This window comes from Pezoporus occidentalis, unplaced genomic scaffold (assembly GCF_034315485.1).
Source record: "Pezoporus occidentalis ecotype Australia unplaced genomic scaffold, CSIRO_AGI_Poc_V1 ctg42, whole genome shotgun sequence".
NCBI lineage: Eukaryota > Metazoa > Chordata > Aves > Psittaciformes > Psittacidae > Pezoporus > Pezoporus occidentalis.
In genome coordinates this window covers 3,461,027-3,484,968 of record NW_026915747.1, presented here as the reverse complement: position 1 = coordinate 3,484,968, position 23,942 = coordinate 3,461,027, and the positions used below count along the sequence as shown (strand labels likewise).

The 23,942-nt window shown below is 40.6% G+C and overlaps 1 protein-coding gene across 4 annotated transcripts; it reads left to right on the top strand.

Annotated features, from left to right (window-relative positions):
• Positions 1 to 1,861: 1,861 nt before the first annotated feature.
• On the top strand, positions 1,862 to 23,262 carry HDAC10 (histone deacetylase 10). 4 transcript variants are annotated; one of them, XM_062634244.1, is made up of 21 exons: positions 1,862 to 2,208; positions 2,614 to 2,680; positions 3,555 to 3,689; positions 4,492 to 4,588; positions 5,249 to 5,346; positions 5,423 to 5,527; positions 5,741 to 5,809; positions 6,446 to 6,572; positions 7,083 to 7,148; positions 7,537 to 7,596; positions 7,946 to 8,035; positions 9,034 to 9,140; positions 10,756 to 10,823; positions 11,375 to 11,648; positions 12,107 to 12,197; positions 13,713 to 13,795; positions 14,288 to 14,341; positions 15,894 to 15,978; positions 16,410 to 16,595; positions 18,373 to 18,532; positions 22,476 to 23,262. In XM_062634244.1, exons 2-21 carry the CDS (start codon positions 2,616 to 2,618, stop codon positions 22,499 to 22,501), a joined length of 2,046 nt encoding a protein of 681 aa, XP_062490228.1. In that variant the 5' UTR covers positions 1,862 to 2,208; positions 2,614 to 2,615; the 3' UTR covers positions 22,502 to 23,262. The 4 variants fall into 4 exon arrangements, with proteins under 4 accessions (XP_062490228.1, XP_062490229.1, XP_062490227.1 ...); XM_062634245.1 differs by having other exon boundaries at positions 1,869 to 1,982; XM_062634243.1 differs by lacking the exon at positions 1,862 to 2,208 and having other exon boundaries at positions 2,579 to 2,680.
• The last annotated feature ends 680 nt before the right edge of the window (positions 23,263 to 23,942 follow it).

Sequence of the window (23,942 nt, the reverse complement as noted above, 5' to 3'; positions counted from 1 at the left end):
ATGGCCCCAGCCACAAGATTTGATCATTGTGTGTCATTTTACAATGACAGAGCTGATAGTGCTCCACTGGAATCACAGTCAGGTACCTGTTACCTGAAGGTCCTTTTCGTTTTCAGACATATTACAAAAGCCAACGTATAAACTTTACCAGTTGTCTAAGTGGTCTGCAGGGAACTAATGGAGTAATAATATTCAATAAATGAGAAATATTACAGGTGCCACATGATTAGCATCCTTATTGTCAGTGCAGTACACTTATACTAAAGACTGCATGAAGATGGCCAGACCTTGACTCAATTTTAGTTTTATAAATGTGTATAATAGACACAAAACCAGGTAATTGATAATACTCAAATTAGAAGCTGTTTCAGCAATACAGTGTCTATTATGGTAATATTTTCTTGAAACAAATATGGCAATGTTTATGGTCAGTAGCTTTCTAAAAGTCCCATCTGTACTGATCTGGGGTCCTGCTATGTCCTCTGTAAGTGCAGATTTGTATGCATGCTCCTGAAGGCACTTGCTCCATCACTTTCTACTATGAACTGTAAGACTAGAAGAAAGCTAGGGGAAAAAAAAGTTGACACAGTCTATGTTCAGTTTATACTGTATAATGAAGTCACTGCTTAGCAAAAAGTGGGTTGTTCCAAAGCACAGTTCATTTGATCCTGCTGCGTCTGGCCTGGTCCCTGCAGGAAAAGTGGTAAATATTTAAAGGCAGCTGGCTGCTAGGCACATGCCGGCTGTTGCTGAAGGGCCCTCCCGAGGCTCCTCCTCAGCAGCCCCCTGGGCTGTGAAGCCTCCCCCCGCTGACAGGCTGAGATAATCAGGCTTGTTCAGCTTGGAGAAGGCCCCAGGGACACCTTAGAGCAGCCCCAGTGTCTAAAGGGGGCCTACAAGAAACCTTGAGAGGGACTTTTTACAAGGGCATGTAGTGACAGGACAAGGGGGAATGGCTTTACACTGAAAGAGGGGAGATTTAGGCTAGACATTAGGAAGAAATTCTTCACTATGAGGGTGCTAAGGCACTGGCACAGGTTGCCCAGAGAAGCTGTGGCTGCCCCATCCCTGGCAGTGTTCAAGGGCAGGTAGGACAGGGCTTGCAGCAACCTGGTCCTAGTGGGAGGTCTCCCTGCCCATGGCAGAGGATTGGAACTGGATGATCTTAAGGTCCTTTGCAACCAAACCATTCTGTGATGACCTGCTCAGAACTGGCAGGAGAAGCATTGGCACCTGGGCTTGGTGCAGAGAGGTTTGGGCTCTGGTGCTGCCTGCTGGGAATGGGAGTCTGGCTGCTCTGCGAAAACGAAGGAGCAATCAGTTAAAGTTTTTATTTTATTTATATTAAAGGACAGCCTGCAGGCCAGGGGTGGTGGGTTTTTTTGGTTTTTGGTTTTGTTTGGTTTTTTTTTTTGCTTGCTTTGTTGCTGTTGTTGTTTTGGTAGGTTGGTTGGGTTTGTATTTCTCTTGGATTTGTTACATACTAAAACCCAGCTCCCGTGGTTGAACCAGCCTTGGCATGACAACACAATCCAGCCCGCCAGGCACACTTCACAGCGCTCTGGCAAAGTGAACGTTTCTTTGGTGTGTACTTCAGGGCCCCCCGGGACGCAGCGATGTGAGGAACAGCGGCACTACTGAGGCCGAAAGCCAGGCTCAGGGGCTCCCATCCCGCTCCCGCCGCTCTCAGAGCCGGCAGCAGGGCGGGGACTCCCGCCGGCACTCCCAGAGTCGCCGCCGCGGGAGGAGCGTTCGGCCGAGCTGCGGCGCTCCCGGCGGCCGGGCCCAGGCGGCGGCTGAAGCGTGCCGGCTTCCCGCCCTCACCGGCTCCGGAGGCTGGACCTGCCGCGGCCTGCGAGGTGGCCCGGGCGCGGCAGTCCCACCGGGAGGGCGCCTGGGGCTGCCGGGCTTCCTCGGCAGGCGGGCGGCGAGGAGCAGAACGGGCCCGCTGTAACGCGCCCTCCGGCGGCTCCAGGGCTTCGGTGAGGCGGCCTGGCGGCCCAGTGTGCACCTTAACCCTCTTTTTCACACCGGTTTCTTTGTTTCTCTTAAATGCTTCGGGGGTTTTGGAAGACCGATAGAGTTTTGAACCCAGCAGACCCCTATAACTGTGTCGTCCGCGGTGTACAGGATCCTGTTTTTCAACTTCGTGGCTTTATAACTTAAGTTTTCACAAGTAGCTGTTTCCCTTCCCGTCAGCCGTGTCAGGTAAGTATCTCTGTGTAATGGCAGATGAGGAGGCCGGTGCTCAGGTCCTCAGCAGTCTTTGCGAAGCTGAGCGTGGACTAGAGGGGCTTGGAGGGGTGACATAGCCCCTTCACCTACACCACAAAGCCCTGCACCCAGGTCTCCAAAAGGCAGGTAATCTTGAATCCTGCCTTCATGCATCCGGTTTCGAGTTCGCATTGCTGCCTGGCTCCTCCAGGAGGAGTGCTCAATGATTTTCTTTGATTTTGTTCTGTAAGTACAAAGCCTAAAGTGCAGAATTGTCCTGCAGCAGATATGATGTGTGCATATAGTCTCACTAGCCTAATATAATAGATTTGTTTGAAGAGATTTTCTTTCCTGCCTGAAACACATGTCTTGGGATTTTTGTTTTGGTTATGTCTGTAGTAATGGCTTCGGGAACAGCGCTGATTTATGATGAGGAGATGACCACTCACAAACTACTTTGGAGAGAGTAAGTCACTGCCTTCGTTTTCATTAATAGATTCTTACCAGGACTTCTGAGAGAAGTACCAAGTAAATGCAGGTTTTGTAAATGTAATAGGAAACACCCAGTGGTAGATAACACTGTAATTTTCCTAGTAAATGGGAAGTCTTTCCTTTTGTAGAAAAGTTTTTATTTTATTCCCAGTTTGCATCCAGGTGCTGTGATGATAGTCTGAAACTGGATTTGAGAAGCTTTAGGTCTCCAGGCTGGCAGGCCTTAACAAGAAGTGTTAGGTTTAGGCATCTGAGTAGCCCCCTAAATAAAGTATTTTAAGCTAATTAAATAGTTTATAAACCTAAAGGATCATTTATCTTGTAGATGTGATATATGTTTATGAGCATATGTGGATATACTCAGATAAAAGCTGACAATTAAATTCAGTTAGAGATTGGTATATGACACTTGCCTAAATTTACATAGATTAGGCTAATACCTTTGCAGTGCCAGAGTACCAGCCCATTGTTGTCTTCCCTCCCAAACCCACTTCTCCCCTGTTCACCTTCATTGTAATCTACAGCTTTTCATTTCAGCATTCCTGTGTCTGTAGTTAAGCATTGCTACTTTCAGTGGTGAGAGGGCAAACAAAAAATGATGCCATGGTGTTTCTTTTTGATTTAAGAACCATACATATTTTTCAGCTTGCATATTTTAGAAGCAATTTTTGGCTCAATTCCAAAGCAAAAAGTGTTTAAAGACTGTATTTCTCTTTTAATCCCACATATCACTCTATGAGGGTAATGAATGTTCTTACAATGCGAAATTAAAAGCTAGGCATTATGAAGTGTATTTGTTAGCTGTGGTAGTATGATTTTATAGTGATACTATTATTGCTTATTTTTAGTCCTGTTTGCGATATTGAAGTGCCAGAAAGGCTGTCTTCCTCTTATACGCAGCTGAAGTGTTATCATTTGTTGGAAAGATGTGTCCATGTGCCTGCCAGAGAAGGAAGCGAGGAGGAGATCCTGTTGGTTCACAGGTCTGAAACATACTTTCATCACCATTCAGGTTAATTCAATGAAGTAACAAATCTCATACTTCTAGGTCATACTTCACTCCATTTGAAAAGATCTGCTCCAGAACTTCCAGTGACTTCCAGTAATTTCAATGGAAAATGCATCACACTCAAAGTTAGACAGATGATGTTCAGTATGGTGCTGAAGTATGAATCTGCTATTCCACTGAATCCCCATTCTCACTCTTTGGGTTCTTAAGCAATGAATGCTGATTTATACATAGGATCAGAAGTAAACTTCTAATCAAAATTGTGAAGAGACTTCAAAATGTGTAGAAAAATTACTATTTTTTTAGAAAGATAATAACCTTATGTTTCTTCCAAGTGTCTTTGAGATAGAGCAAACTGAACAGAGAAACTTCACAGCTAATTCTGTCGGGGAACAGCAGCTTGCCCATTCTGAAGTCATAGCAATGAAATCTGCTCTAGTATTTTTCATTTCAGTGTGATGATTTTGCAGCCAACTGCATATGGTTCTGTGTGCTGCTTGTACACTCATTTGCGGTTGTCAGGGAGTGTGAGGGCAGCCTTCTGAGAGGCAAGGGGAGCCGGGAGCAGAGCATGATGACATATAAGAACCCTTACTTTCAAAGCGCTCCTTACTTTTTTCACTACACCCTGCAACTGGCATTCCAGAGTATCTATTGGACTTGCAAAATATCACAGCCCTTTTAAACATACATTCTGCTACTTTTCATTGCATTTCACATTTAAAAAACCCTTTTTAATTGCTTAGTGAAGTGTTGCAACTTTCTGTCCTCTGCAGTTCGGAATACTTAGAAGTGGCAAAAAGCACCCAAACAATGAATGAAGAGGAACTGAAAAAAGTCTCTGGAAATTACGATGCTTTCTTCTTTCATCCGGTGTGTAAGTTAAATTGCTTCCTCTGTGGGAGTATTTGTGTTACTGCATCCATCCAATTGACACTTTCCTAAGTAGGGCAAAATTTGCAATACATTTTTTTGCTATTTAAATAGACTTGCATTTATGATGTTATCTGTTTCAAGTTTAGTATAATGCTATAATTTAAATTGGCTAAGTGTCCTGTCATCTGTTCTTTAATTATATCATGCCAGTATAGCTCACTACCCAAATTTTAGCTCTATTTTTGTCACTTAATGTCACTGTAGACCATTAGTGAGCTACAAATCCTATCTTGGTAACAGTTGCTCTTGAATGTTTGGCTAGATAATGCAGGTGAGGTCCTTCACGTTTTGCCTCTGTAAGGTTTCATTCCTTACTCTCAAAGAGTTATTCCATTAGTCAGTTCAGTATGTCCATCCCATGTTTCTTAACTGCTCCAGAGAGAGCATCCTTATAAAGGATAAGGTTATCACAGGTAAATCTAGTCAAAAGCATATTGGAATCTGTGTTGTAAAATAATGCTTTCAACTATCTGCATACAACTTCAGTTGGGTAGAATTATCTCCAGACAATTTGCTGTTGGGGTACAAAAGCATGTCATGTGTAATTACTTTAAATAAGCTGATTAGTGATTGATGGCAACTATGAGTTTCTTTCAGAACACTTACCGCTGTGCCAAGCTAGCGGTAGGAGCAACTTTGCAGCTGGTGGATGCTCTGATGTCAGGAAAAGTGTGCAATGGAATGGCATTAGTAAGGTAAGAAAATAGGTGAGAAAGTTTTCACTTCTTACCAAAAATTCTTTTGTTGTAACTATTTAAAACTTTGGTTTAGACCTCCAGGTCACCACAGCCAGAGAAGTGCAGCTAATGGGTTCTGTTTGTTCAACAATGTTGCTATTGCAGCAGAATATGCAAAACTGAAATACAGTCTACACAGGTAAGTGCATGGTTGGCTCTAGAGAAGCTTTTCATACCCCAATTTGTCATTTAGATAACTCTGACATTGTACTGTTTTAGATTAATTTCTAGAGCTTTCTGGGCATCATATATGTTTTAGGTCAGAAAAACATATTAATCTATACCTATACCTCCTCTAGATTAAGATGCTGTGGTGGTTCTGCTGAATGTTTTCTTTTACTGATCTATGCAGAATCCTGATTGTTGACTGGGATGTGCATCATGGGCAAGGAACTCAGTATATATTTGAAGAGGATCCAAGGTTTGAACAATTTTAGTTTTTTTATATTAGCTGGTAAAAGATTGCTTATCTCTGGAGAGAATAAGATTTCTTAAATTTCTAAAACTATAATTTTACAAAACATTCTCCTTGCTATTTTAGTCGTTGTTTTCTACTTGTTATAGAGGGGGAAATATAACAAAAAGAAAAATATGTAAATATACTCTACTGTAAAGAGTAGCAAACACAAAATGACTGATATGATTACCTTGGTTTGCCAGTAATAAGATCTCTTCATGTCAGTATTCAGGCAGTACATCTATTCTCTGTATTCACAGACCTCTCAGTTGAAGTATTCAAGTAGTAGTTGGATACAATACATGAGCTTTATATTGTTTTCAGAAAAGCCACAGAAGTAAGTTCTAGAAACAAGTCTGCTCTTCTAAAAATGCCCTGTCTTTGAGCTGAATGGACTGCATGCATCCAAGAAATTTTTAGCAGGTTAATTTTGCCACAGGACCTACTATGCTAAGTTTCACAGTCCAAGTCCCTTAAGAAAACTAAGGAGAAAAGACAATTCTATTTTATTACTTTCAATCAATGCAGTCACCAGGTTCAGGATATAAAGTCAGTTCCACAATAATTTGTCAAGTTGGATTTGTTATGTATATCTTTCAGTGTTTTGTATTTTTCCTGGCATCGCTATGAACATCAGGAATTCTGGCCATCACTCAAAGAATCTGATTATGATGCTGTGGGTCGGGGAAGAGGAAAAGGTTTTAACATAAATTTGCCTTGGAATAAGGTAAATGTTGTTTACAGCACAACAAAGCAAATGCAGTAGCTTTGTATCTCATGCTTTACATAACGCTTTCTGAGAAGTGTACTGCTTTTCATCCGTGGCAGATGTCTTAGCATAGTGTACATCCTTCCTGTCATTGGAATGTCTGCAGAGAAATATGGCTAAGAATGTGATAATGCTTTTTTCATTATTTTAGTTTTTTTTTTTGTTTGGTTTTTGTTTTGTTTTAAAGAGGAAGATGTGCAAATATGTGCATATTTGTTTTTTCTATAATATCTTGCCATCAAATCAGAAAGTGTTTCAGGAGATGATTACATCCATCCTTGCTCAGCAGAGAACTGAAGCTCATACTTCAGTGGATATTAATGCACCTTACTTGAATTTTTGTTTTACCTGACCTCATAATAAGGTTCCCTTAACTTTTGATACTATCATTCCTTAAAGTCTTAAAGATACCTTAGAAAGTTTGTTATTACAACAGGAAAATATGACCTTATTTCTGATATTTTGCAGGTTGGGATGGGAAATTCAGATTACCTTGCTGCATTCTTCCATGTGTTGCTTCCAGTGGCTTTTGAGGTATTTTTTTTTTCTTCTCTGCTATATGAATAGCAAAACCAAAACCTCCTTCCTAAGTACTTCTTAAGCAGACACCTTTGAATGTTGTAGAAACACAGGAATTGCCAGTAGCATAGTTAACACCTTATTTCCGCTGGTATGACTGATGTCCTGATCAACTGAATAGTGTTTGAGGAATGTTAGCTTTTAGATATTCAATACTATGATCTGCAACTTCTCTGGGAGGAATGAAAATAGTGTAAAAGTGTGATCTTAGTGTTTATTCAAGGAGAATCTTTGTGTTCATATTGTAGCTGAAATACCAGCTGAACATGGTACTGTTGAATTCCAGTACAAAATTGAAAACAGGGCATAAGAATGTGCTACAACTCTCTCTGTTTTATAACAGTTTGATCCTGAGCTGGTCATTGTCTCTTCTGGATATGATTCTGGAATTGGTGACCCCGAAGTAAGTAACTTGTGGCCTTTCTGTTGTCAGACATAAATCTGTTTTGATCTACCTCTTCAATGTCCTATGAATATCACTTTCTCTGAGCTATAGATACATGTTTGAGTCTTTAAGTTGACTCAAACTCATTAAATACTACAACAAAACATGTAAAGGCAGATTATTCAATAGGCATAATTATAGTGGGGGGGTTGCACCTTTAAAGCGGTTGGTTCAGCATTTTGTTATATACAATAAAAGGCAAGTGTTCCAGTATTCCAACTCAGACTCATGTTTTTCAGATTGTATGGGGATTTTTTACCAATGTTTTGGTTCAGGGTTTCATCTCAAAATGTTTTCTTTGATTTAGGGTCAGATGAATGCCACTCCCGAAGTTTTTGCCCACCTTACCCATTTCCTGATGCAGTTGGCTAATGGCAAGCTGTGTGTCATCCTAGAGGTAATGACTTGTAAAATGTACCCCCAGGGGAAGGGTCTTTGTATTAGAGCCATGTAGGGCAAGATAGAAGCTAGGAAGTAAAAGTTCTTGACAAAATAATTTATTCTTTTTATCTTTTGAGAATCAGGAATGCTAAAATGGCTAAGGTTTGCCAGTACTGTTATACATTAAAAGAAATACATGTCTTAAAAACTGGGTTTGTTTTGTTTTTTTTTAACTTAACATTTTGAAAAAGGAGCATATGGTCATTGTCAAAAAAATCCATATCCTCCACAAATATGTTCAGTTCTTGTAAACAGTGACTAGCCTGCTGCTCTGGACAGTCCCACACTCATTAAAATGTATTTAGTGAATAAGCTGCATTACCATTACAATTTATGTCTTAACTCCAGGAGTGCTTAAAAAGCCCTTAACCTAAATATACTTTTAACTTAGTAATGGAGCCTTTACTAAATTCCCCTCCTAATGCCGATGGTGTGACTGCTCCACAGATGGTGTGCAGGAAGTCTGTCATCTGCAATCTAGCAGTTTTCAGTCTGTCTTCAGTTGTTCTCCAAATTCTGCAAAACCATTAGGACAATCATGTCTTAAAAGTGTCAGGCTGAGGGAGATTTCCCATACACAGACATTTTAGAAGACAGTGATAATATTTGCTTTCTAAGGAGTCTTCCATCAGAATTGATGAAAATAGCATATCACGGATAGGAAAGGAGAAGGCATGTTTCCAGGGTTTGCATCAAAAAGTCATGTCTGATTTCAGAAATTAATTGAATCATGATAAAATGAGTCAAACCATGGGATGCCAGTGAATTTCAGAAAACAGCCTCTAACTTAACTGGTCTTATATTGGAAGTCATTGACTTAGATGTACTTGCGTATCATCTTCCATTTCTATAATTTCAGATATATTTCAAAAGTTTAATTGTTTTCCATGATGATATTCAGAAGGATGTTACAAGTACTTGTTCCTTAAGTGACATGAAATACCTTTTTTCTAGGGTGGGTACCATTTGAAGTCATTGTCTGAATCCGTCTGCATGACTGTAAGGACTTTGCTTGGAGATCCTATACCTCAGATAACTGGAGAAATGGCACCTTGCCTAAGGTAAGCATATGAAGAATTTTAGAACCACTCATGTATTTATCAGAGAGGTAAAGATGTGCATGCTTTGAACATTTTGCTGAAGCAAGGTTTTAATGTGATGCTTTATACCATGCTTCAGGAAGTGGTACACCTGGTTTGGTGGTATATTAAGGTTTTAATATGATGGTTTATATTATATTATTTTCTGCTCTGGATAACTTAAAAAAAAAAAGTCATCCAAGGTACAGTTTTGTATACTTCTGTTTCTGAAATTACTTCAAGTTGCGAGAATTTAGTGGCTTATAATTTTGGACCTTGTTATCCTGTAGAGATCTATCTCACTCAAGGCTGACACAATCCTATTGTAATCAAGGCAATGCCAGTTAATAAGAGCCAGCATTTGGGAAAGAATGTATTAGCAAGGATTAGTTCTTCAGACTTCAAAGCCATTTCATTGCTGTAGTACAGCAATAGCTGGAGCTGACCTTTCTCTTGTCAGTGAGAGCTTATTCTGTGTGGAGCCAGTTGTGGTGACTCCTCCTGTTTCTGGAATTTGGAGCATCACAGCTTGGGGTGCAAAAGCACTTGACCTGAACCAAGATAATTAAACTTTTGAGTCTAACTTCTTTTTGGAGACAGTAGGACTGTGTTTGCACAGTGGTGAATCTGACCTAGGAAAGCATTCTGAACCTTGGGCCTCAATCAGTCCCAGATCTAAACAGCACCTCTCTGTACTATCTCCCCTACATCTCCAAGTTCCATCCTCAGTCCCTCTCCCACCTCAATAGTTGTCCTGAGTTTTTTCCAGTAGTAATGCTTCTTATGCATTCTGGTGGCAGCTCCTACCAGTTGGCTGCATTGGTTAAAACTTGGATCTCAGATCAGTCAGGGAAGTGGTGTAATATACACAGGCTGTGTATAAACTCTGATGGAGCAAAGGTGGTTATTTTGCTCCAAGCACATCCCATACCCCCTGTATCACTTTTTCTCTACCAGTTCCAGCATCTGTTTGCTGTCATCATAGGTAATACAGAGTTGATTACATATTTATCCATTATATTAGTCAAGCACCTGAACACCTTACAAATAATCTCCAAGTACACAGAATTTCTCCTGGGTTTAACATGATCTTAATTATGTTTGTAGGAGAGCTGACATAATAGGACCGTTTTCCAGTAGTTCTGCAAATAACCAGTGATAAAAGGGATTTCAACACAAAGAATAGCAGGGAATGCAATTTGCTTGGTTACTGAACAGATAGGCTTGCTTTTGAGTGAATCCAATGACATCTTTACATTGTGTAGATAAAATGTCTGACAAAGACAGGTGAAACCCTGCCTCTCCTGAAGTCAGGCACAGGTGTGCTTCCTCCAAGGTAGGGTTGGGATTTCACTCCGTGTGTGTAAATGTGTGCACATACTGCATGTGTTGTTCTTCACTTTTCTTTTTCTGACTTTTGAATCTAATCTTTCCAAGCAGTCTGCCCACTGGCTCTCATTCTGTTCTATATTCTCAGAGGAGACCAGAGCTTGTTCATTTTCAGTTGGATTTTTTTTGGTTTTGCTTTTTCTTTGAGGTACATTTGTTTCCTTTATTTTCATTACTGCTGATACTGTTTATCCTGTTTCCTTTGTAGTGCTGTTGAGTCTATTCAAAATGTGAGAGCAGCCCACAAACCCTACTGGAAGTGGTTGATGTATGAAGGTAACTGCTTCTCTTTCCTCAAGCAAATGTGATTAGTAAATGGATTCATACAGAAATTCAAAATGATTAAGATTAATACCAATGGATTAAAATAATTGAACTACCAGTTATTCATCAACTGGCTGATGAAGCAGTTTGAGGTTTCATTCAAGGCCATGTCTTCAGCTGGTCTGAAAAGAACTTCTGAAGCTGATGTTTAGCTTGATGATTATGTTTGCATCATGCCAAAAACTAGCACTTTGATATCTTTGTTTGAGAGTGCTGTTTTTTGTGTTGGAAGTATGGGCATAAGGTTATTGTAATTTATGACCTTTTGCTAGATTAAAACAAATGTAGCAGCACTGAAAAGTAACATCTGTGGCAGGAAACATTGTAGCTGGTGCATAGAAATAAATATGCATATTACGAATACAGATGTACTGTTTTGTAATCTACATCTGTACATTAATAATAAATATAATTATTGCAATATATGTAGCCAAATGTTAATACACTGCTCAGGGATTAATACATGTTAAACCCCTCTTTTTTTTTTTTTTTTCTCTCTCTAGACGTATCATTTTTACCAAACTTGAGCACCAAATCACACCTACTAACAAAAGCTGATCCAAATCCCATCACAGAGCATGAATCTAAGATAACTAACAACAACAAAACTGTTGAAGTAGAAAGGTTTTTGGAACTGCACATGAAAAACATTCTATTTCCAGTGCCTCCCATCAAAACAGCAACAACAATTGACTCTAAAGGGTCAGCACATTTTCTCCCTGGACCTGTTCATTTGGTGAAGGAAATGGACAAAAGTGAAATCAAAGCCCTTGTCAGGTTGGTCCTATTTATTTAATTTTCAACCTAATTATGAGGATGAGAGGTCTCTGTGCAGACTGCCACCTAGCTCTGTCTCTGCCATGGCCATCTTTTAGGCTTTAGTCTACTCAGTTATAGTCAGAGTTTCTTCTTTTGAAAAATTAAGACATTGGTGTTAGTTATCACTCACAGCCTTTAGTTTAGTTCTTTGAAGTACTTAATCAAAATACTTTCAGATAAAACTATTTCAGTGGAGATATATAGATAAAACTGTTAGATAATTAGATAATATTAGATAACAGATAAAACTATTTCAGTGTTATCATCCTCCTGATAGAGCTGGGGTTTTGAGAATCAATGTGTAGCACCTATATAAATATTACAGCATCAGTACTAACTGCAAAATACTGTTAACTGTGTCCTTGTTGAACATATTGCCTCTAACCTAAGTTTTCTTCATATCATTTATTTTACAGCGGCTTTTACATAGACATTGTGAAAGAGGACAAAACTCTGTTCTCTCTTGGCAGTGTGTTGGCTGTCCTAGATAAAATACTTAAGAAGGAGGTAATAATAAACTGTTTCAGTCTTGGGGGTGGAGGAGCCTAGGAGGAGAGTTAGCTTCCTCTGACTTTTCCTTCTACTGTATTGTTGTCCAGATATTAGTTACTGTGTAGTTCACAACCCTCCTATCCTCATCTAGAATGTGCTTAACTACAAGAATATTCAAGATGAAAAAAAATTATGTAGGGATTGTGGTTAACCCAAAGACATCTTTCTGATGATCTTTGGGCAAGACATTGTGTGAGTCTTGCATTCTGTCTTCCAGCTGAAGGGAGCAGAAGCTGGTGTGTCAAGCACTAGTGAGCAGCAGCAAGAAATCTGAACATGAAATGTAAAAAAAATTTCCTCTCTTAATGCACAGTTTTGCCTCCTGTCTTTAGGGGAGACTTCTGCATCACTTTTCAGTACAAGATGCCATGCTGTGTGCAGCTGCACCCATTTGCCATTATCTGTACAACAGCTTACTCATAGTAAATTTTGATTTATACATGCACACACCTGCTGCCAGCTAGTGGAGCTGTTAAAACCCCCACTGTGTGCTGTGATTTTGAACAGAGTAATTCCAGCTCGGCATTCTGATTCTTGCAGGGTCAGGAATGAAGAGGAGGCAGGCCAGGAGGGTACATGTTTGTATTTATGTATAAAAAGTTGGAGAAGCAAAGAGGAAAAATTGCAAACAAGTTAAGAATACTACATCATAATAAATTAGTCTTTCCCTTTGAAGAAAAAGCTCTTTCTAAAGTACCAGGCCAGCAAGTAAGAGTAACTGCCAGAATGGCCTCTTTCTTGTAAGCCACCTTCTTGTTGTTGGAACGGATATATGTAGATCTCAAGGACAAACTTCTAATGTTGTAGACTGCTCATACCTCCGGGAAAGACTATAAATAGACAGAAAAAAAAAAGTAAAGAAATAGAACATCCCATGAGCTACAGAAGCTAAGCTGAGCTTTTTGTGTTGACATATACAAAGAGGAGTGAGCAGAGAGAGCATGCATTATCTTTTTGCTTAGCTTTCATGTGGAGTTCAAAGCACTACACAACATAAATGAAACATGAAAGGCTGAGTGAGTAATACTGCCATTGAATTTTCCAGAAAGGAATAGCTTGCCTAGGTTAAAGGAAGAGTCAGAATTAGAATTCAGGGATGACCTCCTTTACATAGGATGTATATTTCTGATGCAGTTTGCCTACTGGCACACTGAGTGTATCTAATCTGCAGGCTATCTAAGAGAACCAGTAAATATGACCTTCTCCTGCAAAAGCTATTTTTACAGTTGCCTTTTAGCACAGCACCATACTTACGAAGTTATAGAACAGCCCTTGGCATAACAATCAACTATGGCCTTTCTGTAGGAAATGAATAACATTTTCTTAACCCTACTATGATAGATCAATAAGATTCTTTTCATACAGCAGTAGCTTTGTTTGAATGTCACATCTAAACAAGAAAAAAGACAGTTGATACAAAAGGCATCATCTTGTGCAGCATTAATTCTGAATGAGAAATCTATTTTGCAGGTATGCAATGGAATTGCAGTATCCCCCACTGCTGTGTCTGTTCCTGTTGCACTAAGACATTCTGTTCAGTTTGGATTTCAAAGGTGAATTTGTATCTTTTGTATTTGGGGATGTTTGACAAAATGTAAAAATAAGATACTGGGTGTTTGAAGTATGGCAAACAGCCTTCAAAGCCTTAATTTTAAAACAAATAGCATCTCCATATGCAAAGCATTTTCAGTATCTAGTTAGGCAATATTGTAAATGCCAGCAAACCCCTTTTGCCTTACCAAAGGCAAAATGCTTGTAAGGATGACTGCTGTGCTAGCCTATGTTTTGTCAGATTTTTATTGTCTTTGGCCCAAGTACATTATCTTGGTTTCATTTTTTTCTAGAAAGTATTTGGTGGGAGAAAAGAACTTCCCCTGAGCTGTCATAAATGTTTTTTCTTTGTACTTTTAATGGATCAAATTCAGAAACAATATACATTATTTTTATGCATGTAATCTACATGCAAACTCTTTAAACAAATTGCACTAATAGAAAAAAATACCTTTGGATATAAATGTATGCATATTTTTCTTTGTTTTCTGCAGAGTGCTTTGTATATTTGTTGGAGACATGCAAATCAGACCAAATACAGAAGATGGGTGAGATTTCTCTTTACTTTGTAGAATCAGAATGTTTAGGTTGGAAAGGACCTTAAGATCATCTAGTTCCAACCCCCCTGCCATGGGCAGGGACACCTCACACTAAACAGTGTTGCTTAAGGCTCTGTCCAGCCTGGTCTTGAACACTGCTAGGGATGGAGCATTTACCACTTCTTTGGGCAACCTGTTCCACTGCCTCACCACCCTCACAGTAAAGAACTTCCTCCTTACATCCAATCTAAACTTCCCCCGTTTAAGTTTTAACCTGTTACCCCTTGTCCTGTCACTACAGTCCTTAGAGTCCCTCTCCAGCATCCCTATAGGCCCCCTTCAGATACTGGAAGGCTGCTATGAGGTCTCCACGCAGCCTTCTCTTCTCCAGGCTGAACAGCCCCAACTTTCTCAGCCTGTCTTCATACGGGAGGTGCTCCAGTCCCCTGATCATCCTTGTGGCCCTCCTCTGGACTTGTTCCAACAGTTCCATGTCCTTTTTATGTTGAGGACACCAGAACTGCCCACAGTACTCCACGTGGGGTCTCATGAGAGCAGAGTAGAGGGGCAGGATCACCTCCTTCGACCTGCTGGTCACGCTCCTTTTGATGCAGGCCAGGATACAGTTGGCTTTCCGGGCTGCAAGCGCACACTGAAGCCAGCTCATGTTCAGTTTTTCATCGACCAACTTCAGGGATTCACATCCCAAAGGCTTTATAAATGTTTATGAGTTGTCGATATGTATGATGAAATCTGCACCAAGGATTCAGTTGTGAGATGTTGTTCATTAAGTTTAGCATAAGACAAAATACAGAACATCCCCAAATATATCTCTGAAGAGAAACTGCTATCTCTAAATGCCACTTTAAGATTTAGGTTTAAAGAATAATCCCTCTATATTATGTGAAAATTAGATTGTTACTGACATAGAATATTGAAAATATAAAGTAATAAAGAAGACATGTAATTTGCCCTAATATAATAACTAACATTATTGTTAGTATCGAATTGTATATAACAAAAACCCCAACCCCCCAGAGATTTGGTAGTGGCCTAAAGCTGACATCATGTCAATTCTCAAAATGAAATAAACATCCCTAGGCAATAGCCACAGTCTGCTCTGTTTGCAGCATTCCAGATTGTGATTTAGGGCTCATTTTTTAAAGCACGTTTCTGTGTGATTGGGACTTCAATAATGTGACCTTTTTATTTCAGACACTAAAATGACTAAAAGCCATGTGCACAGTCTTCCTATAACTGTAGGGGGCACATGCTGTAGATGCAGAGTTCCTTATTGGAAGTAATCTTTACTTATCTATAACTTTTTTTTGCCACTTCCCCTTTTTCTTAAAAGTAATTTACCCATAGTTTTCAATACTCTTCTTTAAAAACTACCTTAAAAATTATTTCCATTTTAATTAGTGTTTACATTAAGGCATGTACTAATGCAAACAGTTACTTGCTCCTCTGTTATGAATTTGTATTTAAAGAATGATGAAAGAAAAATTCTGTCTCATTGGAAGTTGTTGATTAAATACTCAGATATGGTGTTTATTTACAGAAAAGTACTTATGGTACATATTTGTGAGAAAGAAGAGTTTGGAAAGACCAGCTCCAAACACTATATTTCTCTAAGCTGGAAAGAGGTAAGATTCACTTTCTGGAAACAACATTAGAGAAAAATGTTTTAAACAGTAGAATGTATTTACAGATTCATAAAATGTCACTGAGAATCACACCTCTCACTGCAATTTGGACCTCTGAAAATACTTCCTTTTCTTGCCCTTGCCAGGGTACTACTCCTTCACAGATCTGTAGAGTATATTAGAATGCACAGGGCTGTGGAAACCTTCAGTAGCTACTGGGGTTCATCTTCAAGAAGGCAGAGTTAAAGTGTGAAGACATTAAAGAAAAGATAAATAATCTGCATGCTTAATGTAAAAACTGCTGTGAGAATAGATGAATGTCCAATTTCCTAGGTCAATCAAAAGCTTTTTGAGATTCACCTTACTGTTTTGGTTTATATCTGGGAATCTGGGGCTTTACCTGTGTGCTAAACAGTTTCTTGTTGTTAAAGGATGCCAAAGGAAATGATTTCTTTTCTGCTGTACTTGGAGTAATTCTTCCTGTAGCATACAGTTATCAACCAAACTTGACAGTAATAGCTGTTGGACCAAACAGGAGCCTTGGAATAAGTGGGATTTCTCTGCTTTTTGCTTTGCTACAAGGATTAGCTGAATCTCGCATTTTTGCAGTGATTGAGGTAAGAAATAGTGCTAAGCTGTGGTATTTCAAAGTGGCTGGGACAGAACTGAAATCAAACAGCAGCATGTGTAGTATGAACTGCTTCCAGGCTGCCTAGTAGAAGATATTGGCATACAGCCTTTGGTATCCCTGAGTTCATGATGCAAGCAGCCTAAATTTCTTTCTGTCCTGAGAACAAGACACAGCTGAGTACTGGGCTGTAGGCAGCCTCCATGACTGAGAAGCTGAGGTATGAATGCAAGCCCATGGTTATGTCTATGAACAGTAGATGTTCTGACAATTTGCTACAACTTCCCTTTCCACCTGGGATTCATTCCTCAAAGCTGTCTCTCAGATGCTTGTGTCTGTTAACTGTATGGCCTCTTTCCATGAAATGTGACCCATTGGCCTGTTTATCATAAACCACTAAATTTCCTCTCCTTCTCTCCCCCATGCTGTACTTTATCACACACGATTTCAGTCATGCAGAAGGTAAATCAGAATGGCACATACCCTTTAAGTGGCCTTAACTGCCGTAATACATAACTGAGTCCCAATATGTTTCTGGTAGAGAGGATGGCAAAGGAAATGAAGATTATACGGATTTTTCCCTAGTCTAGTTTTTCCACACATCACCACCTTAAAGATTTCTAAATTTAGGAAGTCAGAGGCTGTATCCAGACCTGTGTGTGATAAGTGTGAGTGAGCGTATTTTCCATGAATTTATCTAATCTCTTAAAGAACTCAGTTTACACTCTTGGCCCCTGCAGCATCCTGTGGCTGTGAGTAACACGATTGCTGTCTGTGTTCTGTGAAACAGTAACTTTTGATTGCTTTTGTGCCTTCTAGCTCTTCTTTAATGAGAAACAACGAGTAATTGTTCACATATTCTTATCTGTTCCCCAGCAAGTATCCACTTAAAGATACACTATTCATTTAGTTGCCAGTTAAGTGGGTTTTGACATACTTAATTCTGTAGTGTTCTCAAATGTCATTTTTTTTTAATTTGCAGTGCTGATATGTCAGCTGTCCAAGCTACAATAATTTGTACATTGATATGCAGTAGACATGAATAGTGTATTTGCATGTTACTAATTAGGAATATGAAATGGAAAGAATTATTGGTATTCTAAAGGGAAACTGGGAGGTAAAAAGGAAGTTAGGTATGCATCATTTCAAAATGGCTGGTACTTTTATACTGGTACCGTGCAGGTAGCTCCATAACAAGTTTATGTAATTTTTGGGGAGTTTCTAATGCATGTGTTTGGCTTTTTAGAATAATTGAAAAATACTTCTGTCTCTTAAAATAGTGTTGCAGTCTTCCAAATTAAATGATCTTCACATGCTATCAACATTTCACGATAGAATTTCTGTGAGCAAATGATATTGATTTAAACTGTTGGAGTCCAGAAAAGTCACTTCTTGATGAAGGAAAATATATCTCTATATTCTACCTATAGAAAGTAAATGGTGCACGAAATAAACAAGCTGCATGGCCCCCTTCCTGCCTAATATTTCCTGTCTTTAACCCAGCATTATTTCTTTTCAGTCACTAAAGGAAAACTGGGATTACTTCTCTATCTGAAAGAAACAAATTTTACAGGAGATAAAAAATAATTTGCCTTTATCAGTAAAACTTCTCCATTTTGACACATTTTTATTTGAAAAAGGAAAGTTCCTCATTCTTGCTACTAATACTAGTAACTTAATTACAAAAGCTTGTTTTAAAGTACTCCATGTATTACTGAAACAAAGAAAGTTTGGTTACCAGAAGTATTTTTTTTCTTCTTAAATAGGATACGGAGATAAACTTAATGCAAAGTGTAGCCAAAGCATTAGTGGGTACTTCTACACCTCACTTTGGAGTTTTTGTACCTCCTACCCAGGAAAAAGTAAAACAAATAAAAATATTAAGAGACCAATTTCAGCAGGAATGGAAAATGCTTCAGTGTTCAGGTAAGCTGTCTGGTTTTATCTTTAGATATGCAAGTTTCTGAAAAGATGGTTAAAAAAAACAGCTGGATCCTTGTAGTCAGTGGGATATTGAAGTCAGTGGGAACAATTGATCTAATGTGAAAAGCATGAAATTCTGAATGCTTTAATTCTGCCACTTCAGCCAGAAAGCACCAAAATTCATAGCATAGTAAGTGTACCCTTAGGAACTTTGAATACTGTTACTCCAAAATCTTGAAGTGAAACTACCAAAATGTTAAATGCTTAAAGAACAGTTAGTAAGATGTGAGATGTGCACTGGCTCTGACTCCTAATGTGTTTTCTGAATATAGTGCCAAATCAGGTGACACTTTCATGCATTCATCCCATCCACAAATGACTTCACTGAACAGACTACTACCCGCTGCTGGTCTTCCAGACAGGTGAGGGGGAAGCTGCTTCCCGCAGTCTGAGGGAGATGAAGAAAGACTACAGGGCCTTGGGGCAGATGGTGAAAGAGTCTGGGGCTCAAGTGATCTTCTCGTCACTCCTTCCATCTTCCACTGATGATGTGGGACGGAATGGGAAGATTCAGTTCATAAACGATTGGCTTCGAGACTGGTGCTGCAGGCAGGGCTTTGGATTCTTTGATAACAGCTGGTTTTATAGGGCACCAGTCTGGACAATGACAAGTGGGAAAGGTTTGTCTCACAGAGGCAAAAGGATGCTGGGCCACGAATTAGCAGGGCTCATTTGGAGAGCTGTAAACTAGATTCGAAGGGGGATGGGGCTGTAGCTGGGCTTGCCCCAGTGGGGCAGCGCTCCAGAATTAATGAAGACTGGGAGGCCTCCTATAATCCTAGGGTGAAATCGGTGTGCTCAGCTCGCTCCCTGGAATGTCTGTACACCAATGCGCGCAGCATGGGAAATAAGCAGGAGGAGTTAGAAACCTGTGTTAAGTCAGGAGATTATGATCTGGTGGCAATTACAGAGACGTGGTGGGACAGCTCACATGACTGGAATATAGTCATGGAGGGCTATGTCCTTTTCAGGAAAGACAGGCCAGCGAGGAGGGGTGGTGGGGTTGTTCTTTATGTGCAAGAGCAACTACAATGCACTGAGTTCTGTCCAGGGACAGATGACGAGCGAGTTGAGAGTCTGTGGGTGAGAATTAAGGGGCAGGCTGGCAGGGGGGATACTGCTGTGGGTGTCTGTTACAGGCCACCAGATCAGGGTGAGGAAGTTGACGAGGCCTTCTACAGGCAGCTGAGAGCGGCCTCACAGTCACAGGCTGTGGTCGTTGTGGGGGATTTTAACTTCCCTGATGTTTGCTGGAAGGACCATCAGCAACCCAGCCACAGTCCAGGAGGTTCCTCCAGTGTATGGATGATAACTTCCTCCTGCAAATGGTGGATGAGCCAACCAGGAGAGGAGCGCTGCTGGATCTCATCCTCACTAACAAGGAGGATCTGGTCGAAGCAGTAAGGGTTGAGGGCTGCCTTGGTTGCAGAGACCACAAGATGGTGGAATTCAGGATCTTGTGTGGTGTAGGACCAGTAGAATAGCAAGTAGAATTGCAACCCTGGACTTTAGCAGGGCAAACTTTGGCCTTTTCAAGCAATTGCTAGGGGAAATCCCATGGGCAAGGCTGTTTGAAGGTAAAGGGGCCCAAGATAGTTGGTTGGCATTCAAGGACTGCTTTTTCCGAGCTCAAGATCGGAGCATCCCAACACGTAGGAAGTCAAGGAAGAGGGCCAGGAGACCTGCGTAGCTAAATAGGGAATTGCTGGGTATGCTCAAGTGGAAGAGGAGAGTTTACAGGTCATGGAAGGAGGGGCTGGCCACTTGGGAGGAATATAAGGCTGCTGCTAGAGGATGTAGGAAGGCAGCTAGGAGGACTAAGGCATCCTTAGAATTAAACCTGGCGAGAAGGGTCAAGGACAGCAAAAAGAGCTGTTTCAAATACACGGCAGATAAAACTAACACCAGAGGCAATGTAGGCCCACTGATGAACGGGATGGGTGCCCTGGTGACAGAAGATACAGAGATGGCAGAGTTACTGAATGCCTTCTTTGTCTCTGTCTACTCTGCTGCAGGCAGTCCTGAAGAGCCCTGTACCCCTGAGACCTTAGATGAAGTCAGGTCAACGGAGCGGTTTGCCTTAGTCGATGAGGAATGGGTTAGAGACCAGTTGAGCAATCTGGACATCCATAAATCCATGGGTCCAGATGGGATGCACCCGCGGGTGCTGAGGGAACTGGCGGAAGTCATTGCTAGACCACTCTCCATCATCTTTACCAAGTCTTGGGAAATGGGAGAGGTGCCTGAGGACTGGAGGAAAGCAAATGTCACTCCAGTCTTCAAAAAGGGCAAGAAGGAGGACCCAGGTAACTATAGACCGGTCAGCCTCACCTCCATCCCCGGGAAATTGATGGAACACCTTATTCTTGGTGCCATCTTAAGGCATATCAAGGATAAGAGGGTTACGAGGAGCAGTCAACATGGCTTCACCAAGGGGAAATCATGCTTGACCAATCTCTTAGCCTTTTGTGAGGAAATAACACGGTGGATGGATGATGGCAGAGCGGTGGATGTGGTCTACCTTGACTTCAGCAAAGCCTTTGACACAGTCTCCCACAGCATCCTCACAGCTAAATTGAGGAAGTGTGGTCTGGATGATCAGGTAGTGAGGTGGACTGTGAACTGGCTGAAGGAGAGAAGCCAGAGAGTTGTAGTCTATGGGGCGGAGTCTACTTGGAGGCCTGTAACTAGTGGAGTGCCTCAAGGGTCAGTACTGGGACCAGTATTATTTAATATATTCATCAACGATTTAGATGAGGGAATTGAGTGTACTATCAGCAAGTTTGCTGATGACACTAAGCTGGGAGGAGTGGCTGACACGCCAGAAGGCTGTGCTGCCATCCAGCGAGACCTGGACAGGCTGGAGAGTTGGGCAGGGAATAACGGGATGAAATATAACAAGGGAAAGTGTAGAGTCCTGCATCTGGGCAGGAACAACCCCAGGTTCCAGTATAGGTTGGGAAACGACCTGCTAGAGAGCAGTGTAGGGGAGAGGGACCTGGGGGTCCTAGTGGACGACAGGATGACCATGAGCCAACACTGTGCCCTTGTGGCCAAGAAGGCCAATGGCATCCTGGGGTGTATTAGAAGGGGGGTGGTTAGTAGGTCGAGAGAGGTCCTCCTTCCCCTCTACTCTGCCCTGGTGAGACCCCATCTGGAATATTGTGTCCAGTTCTGGGCCCCTCAGTTCAAGAAGGACAAGGACCTGCTGGAGAGAGTCCAGCGCAGGGCAACGAAGATGATGAAGGGAGTGGAGCATCTCCCTTATGAGGAAAGACTGAGGGAGCTGGGTCTCTGTAGTTTAGAGAAGAGGAGACTGAGGGGTGACCTTATTAGTGTATATAAATATGTAAAGGGGGAGTGTCATGAGGATGGAGCCAGGCTCTACTCAGTAGCAAACGATAGGACAAGGGGTAATGGGTACAAACTGGAACACAAGAGGTTCCACTTAAACTTGAGAAGAAACTTCTTCTCAGTGAGGGTGGCGGAACACTGGAACAGGCTGCCCAGGGAGGTTGTGGAGTCTCCTTCCCTGGAGACATTCAAAACCCGCCTGGACACGTTCCTGTGTAACATTATCTAGGTGTTCCTGCTCTGGCAGGGGGATTGGACTAGATGATCTTTTGAGGTCCCTTCCAATCTCTAGCATACTGTGATACTGTGTAACTCAGTAGTTATTAGTCATGCTGAGGTACTGCAGATAAACTTTTGTTTTTCAACAGAAAAAGCAATGATAAAGGTGGGCATCTCTCTGAAGGAGAATGCCCGTCTCTCCTTCAGAAGAAATGGCGAAGAGCAGTGTTCTGGTTCCAATAAAAATGTTCTTATTGGGTTGGGAATTGGGGTATGATCTTTGATTAACAGTTCTTCTTACTGGTCTTTTCAGTGAAGGATGGGATTTCAAGAAGTTGACTTCAGAATCATTTTACACAGCAGAAGAAAATGTGTTGCTGTTCATGTTGCCTTTTAAATCACCAGGAAAAGAGCTGGTCAATCTCTAAACAGAGTGAGGGTCATTCACAATTATCTTCTGTTTTTAAAACTGTTTAAATGAGTATTTTCAGCTGGAGAACTCTGCAAATTCTATATCGGCACTAGTTATTTGGGACTGATGCCTGAAACAATTCCTGTACTTCATGACTGCAAACTGGGGCCTGTGTCGTTTGTGACATTGTAAAGCAGGCTTGTATGCAGTAGCTTGACTCAAGTTCAAGAATTCCAGAAGACAGGCATCTGAAATGAGCAATCATAACAGCCAAACCATTTTAGTACTATTCAACATTATGCAAAAGTGCTTACACTGCTGCCACTACCAATGCTTAATTGGGAGTTTAAGCTTAACAACCATTATCATCACAAGTGTGATACAGGACATGCACACACTGTAGGTGTTCAGCTGCTTTTCTTTCTTTTTACAACTGACAACTGCCCATTAGAAAAATTAAAAGAACAGACAATGTTAGGTGAATCCTTTGTATCAGATTATGAAATAAAATTTCACTTGTGATGATAATGGGCATGGGCATGAGAGAAAAAAGAAAAATTGCATTTATAACCTGATATAATTGAATAGAGCAGTGTAGAGGGGACTTCACTCACCCTTCTTTCCAAACGTAACTTGTTTCTGTAACAGATAAAAACCCCAAACCCCCAGAGGTTTGGTAGTGGTCTAAGGCTGACATCATGTCAATTCTCAAAATTAAATAACATCCTGAGGCAATAGCCACAGCCTGCCCTATTTTGCAGCATTCCAGATTGTAACTGAGGGCTCATGTTTAAGAGCACTTCTCTGTGTGACTGGGACTTCAATAATGTGACCTTTTAATTTTAAACACTAAAAATGATGTTTATACTGGTGTTGCTGCTGGGATCAGCTTGACATTATTTTAGTAACTAAATCTGTCTTTGCAATTTTCTGTTCTCACTGATACCCTTCTCATTGGCACTGCTTTCCAATGCCAATCCTTGAACATTTTGAAATGAAAATCTATTTCAAAAGAAACTAAAAGCCTTGTCAAGCATTTTCACAAATGAAAGTTGAAGACAATTAAGATTCCGCTTTAAACTCAACTTCAAATTCCAAAAAGTAATTACTTTAAATTGGAAGCTGTGCAATGACAAATGTTAGCTTCAGAACTTTTCAGAACAGGAGATTTTTTTTTGTTAATTATTCTCTCTCCACTGGAAAAAAGAAATAAATAAATAGATAAATAAAACTGACAGTTCAGCATTTTCAAGGGTAAAAACAACAAACCCAAACATTTTCTCAGAAATAGCTCTTTTACTTGCCTTCATTCAGCTGAATTTTTACATGGTTTGAATTATGAAATGTCGTGTTTTGCTATGTATTTTT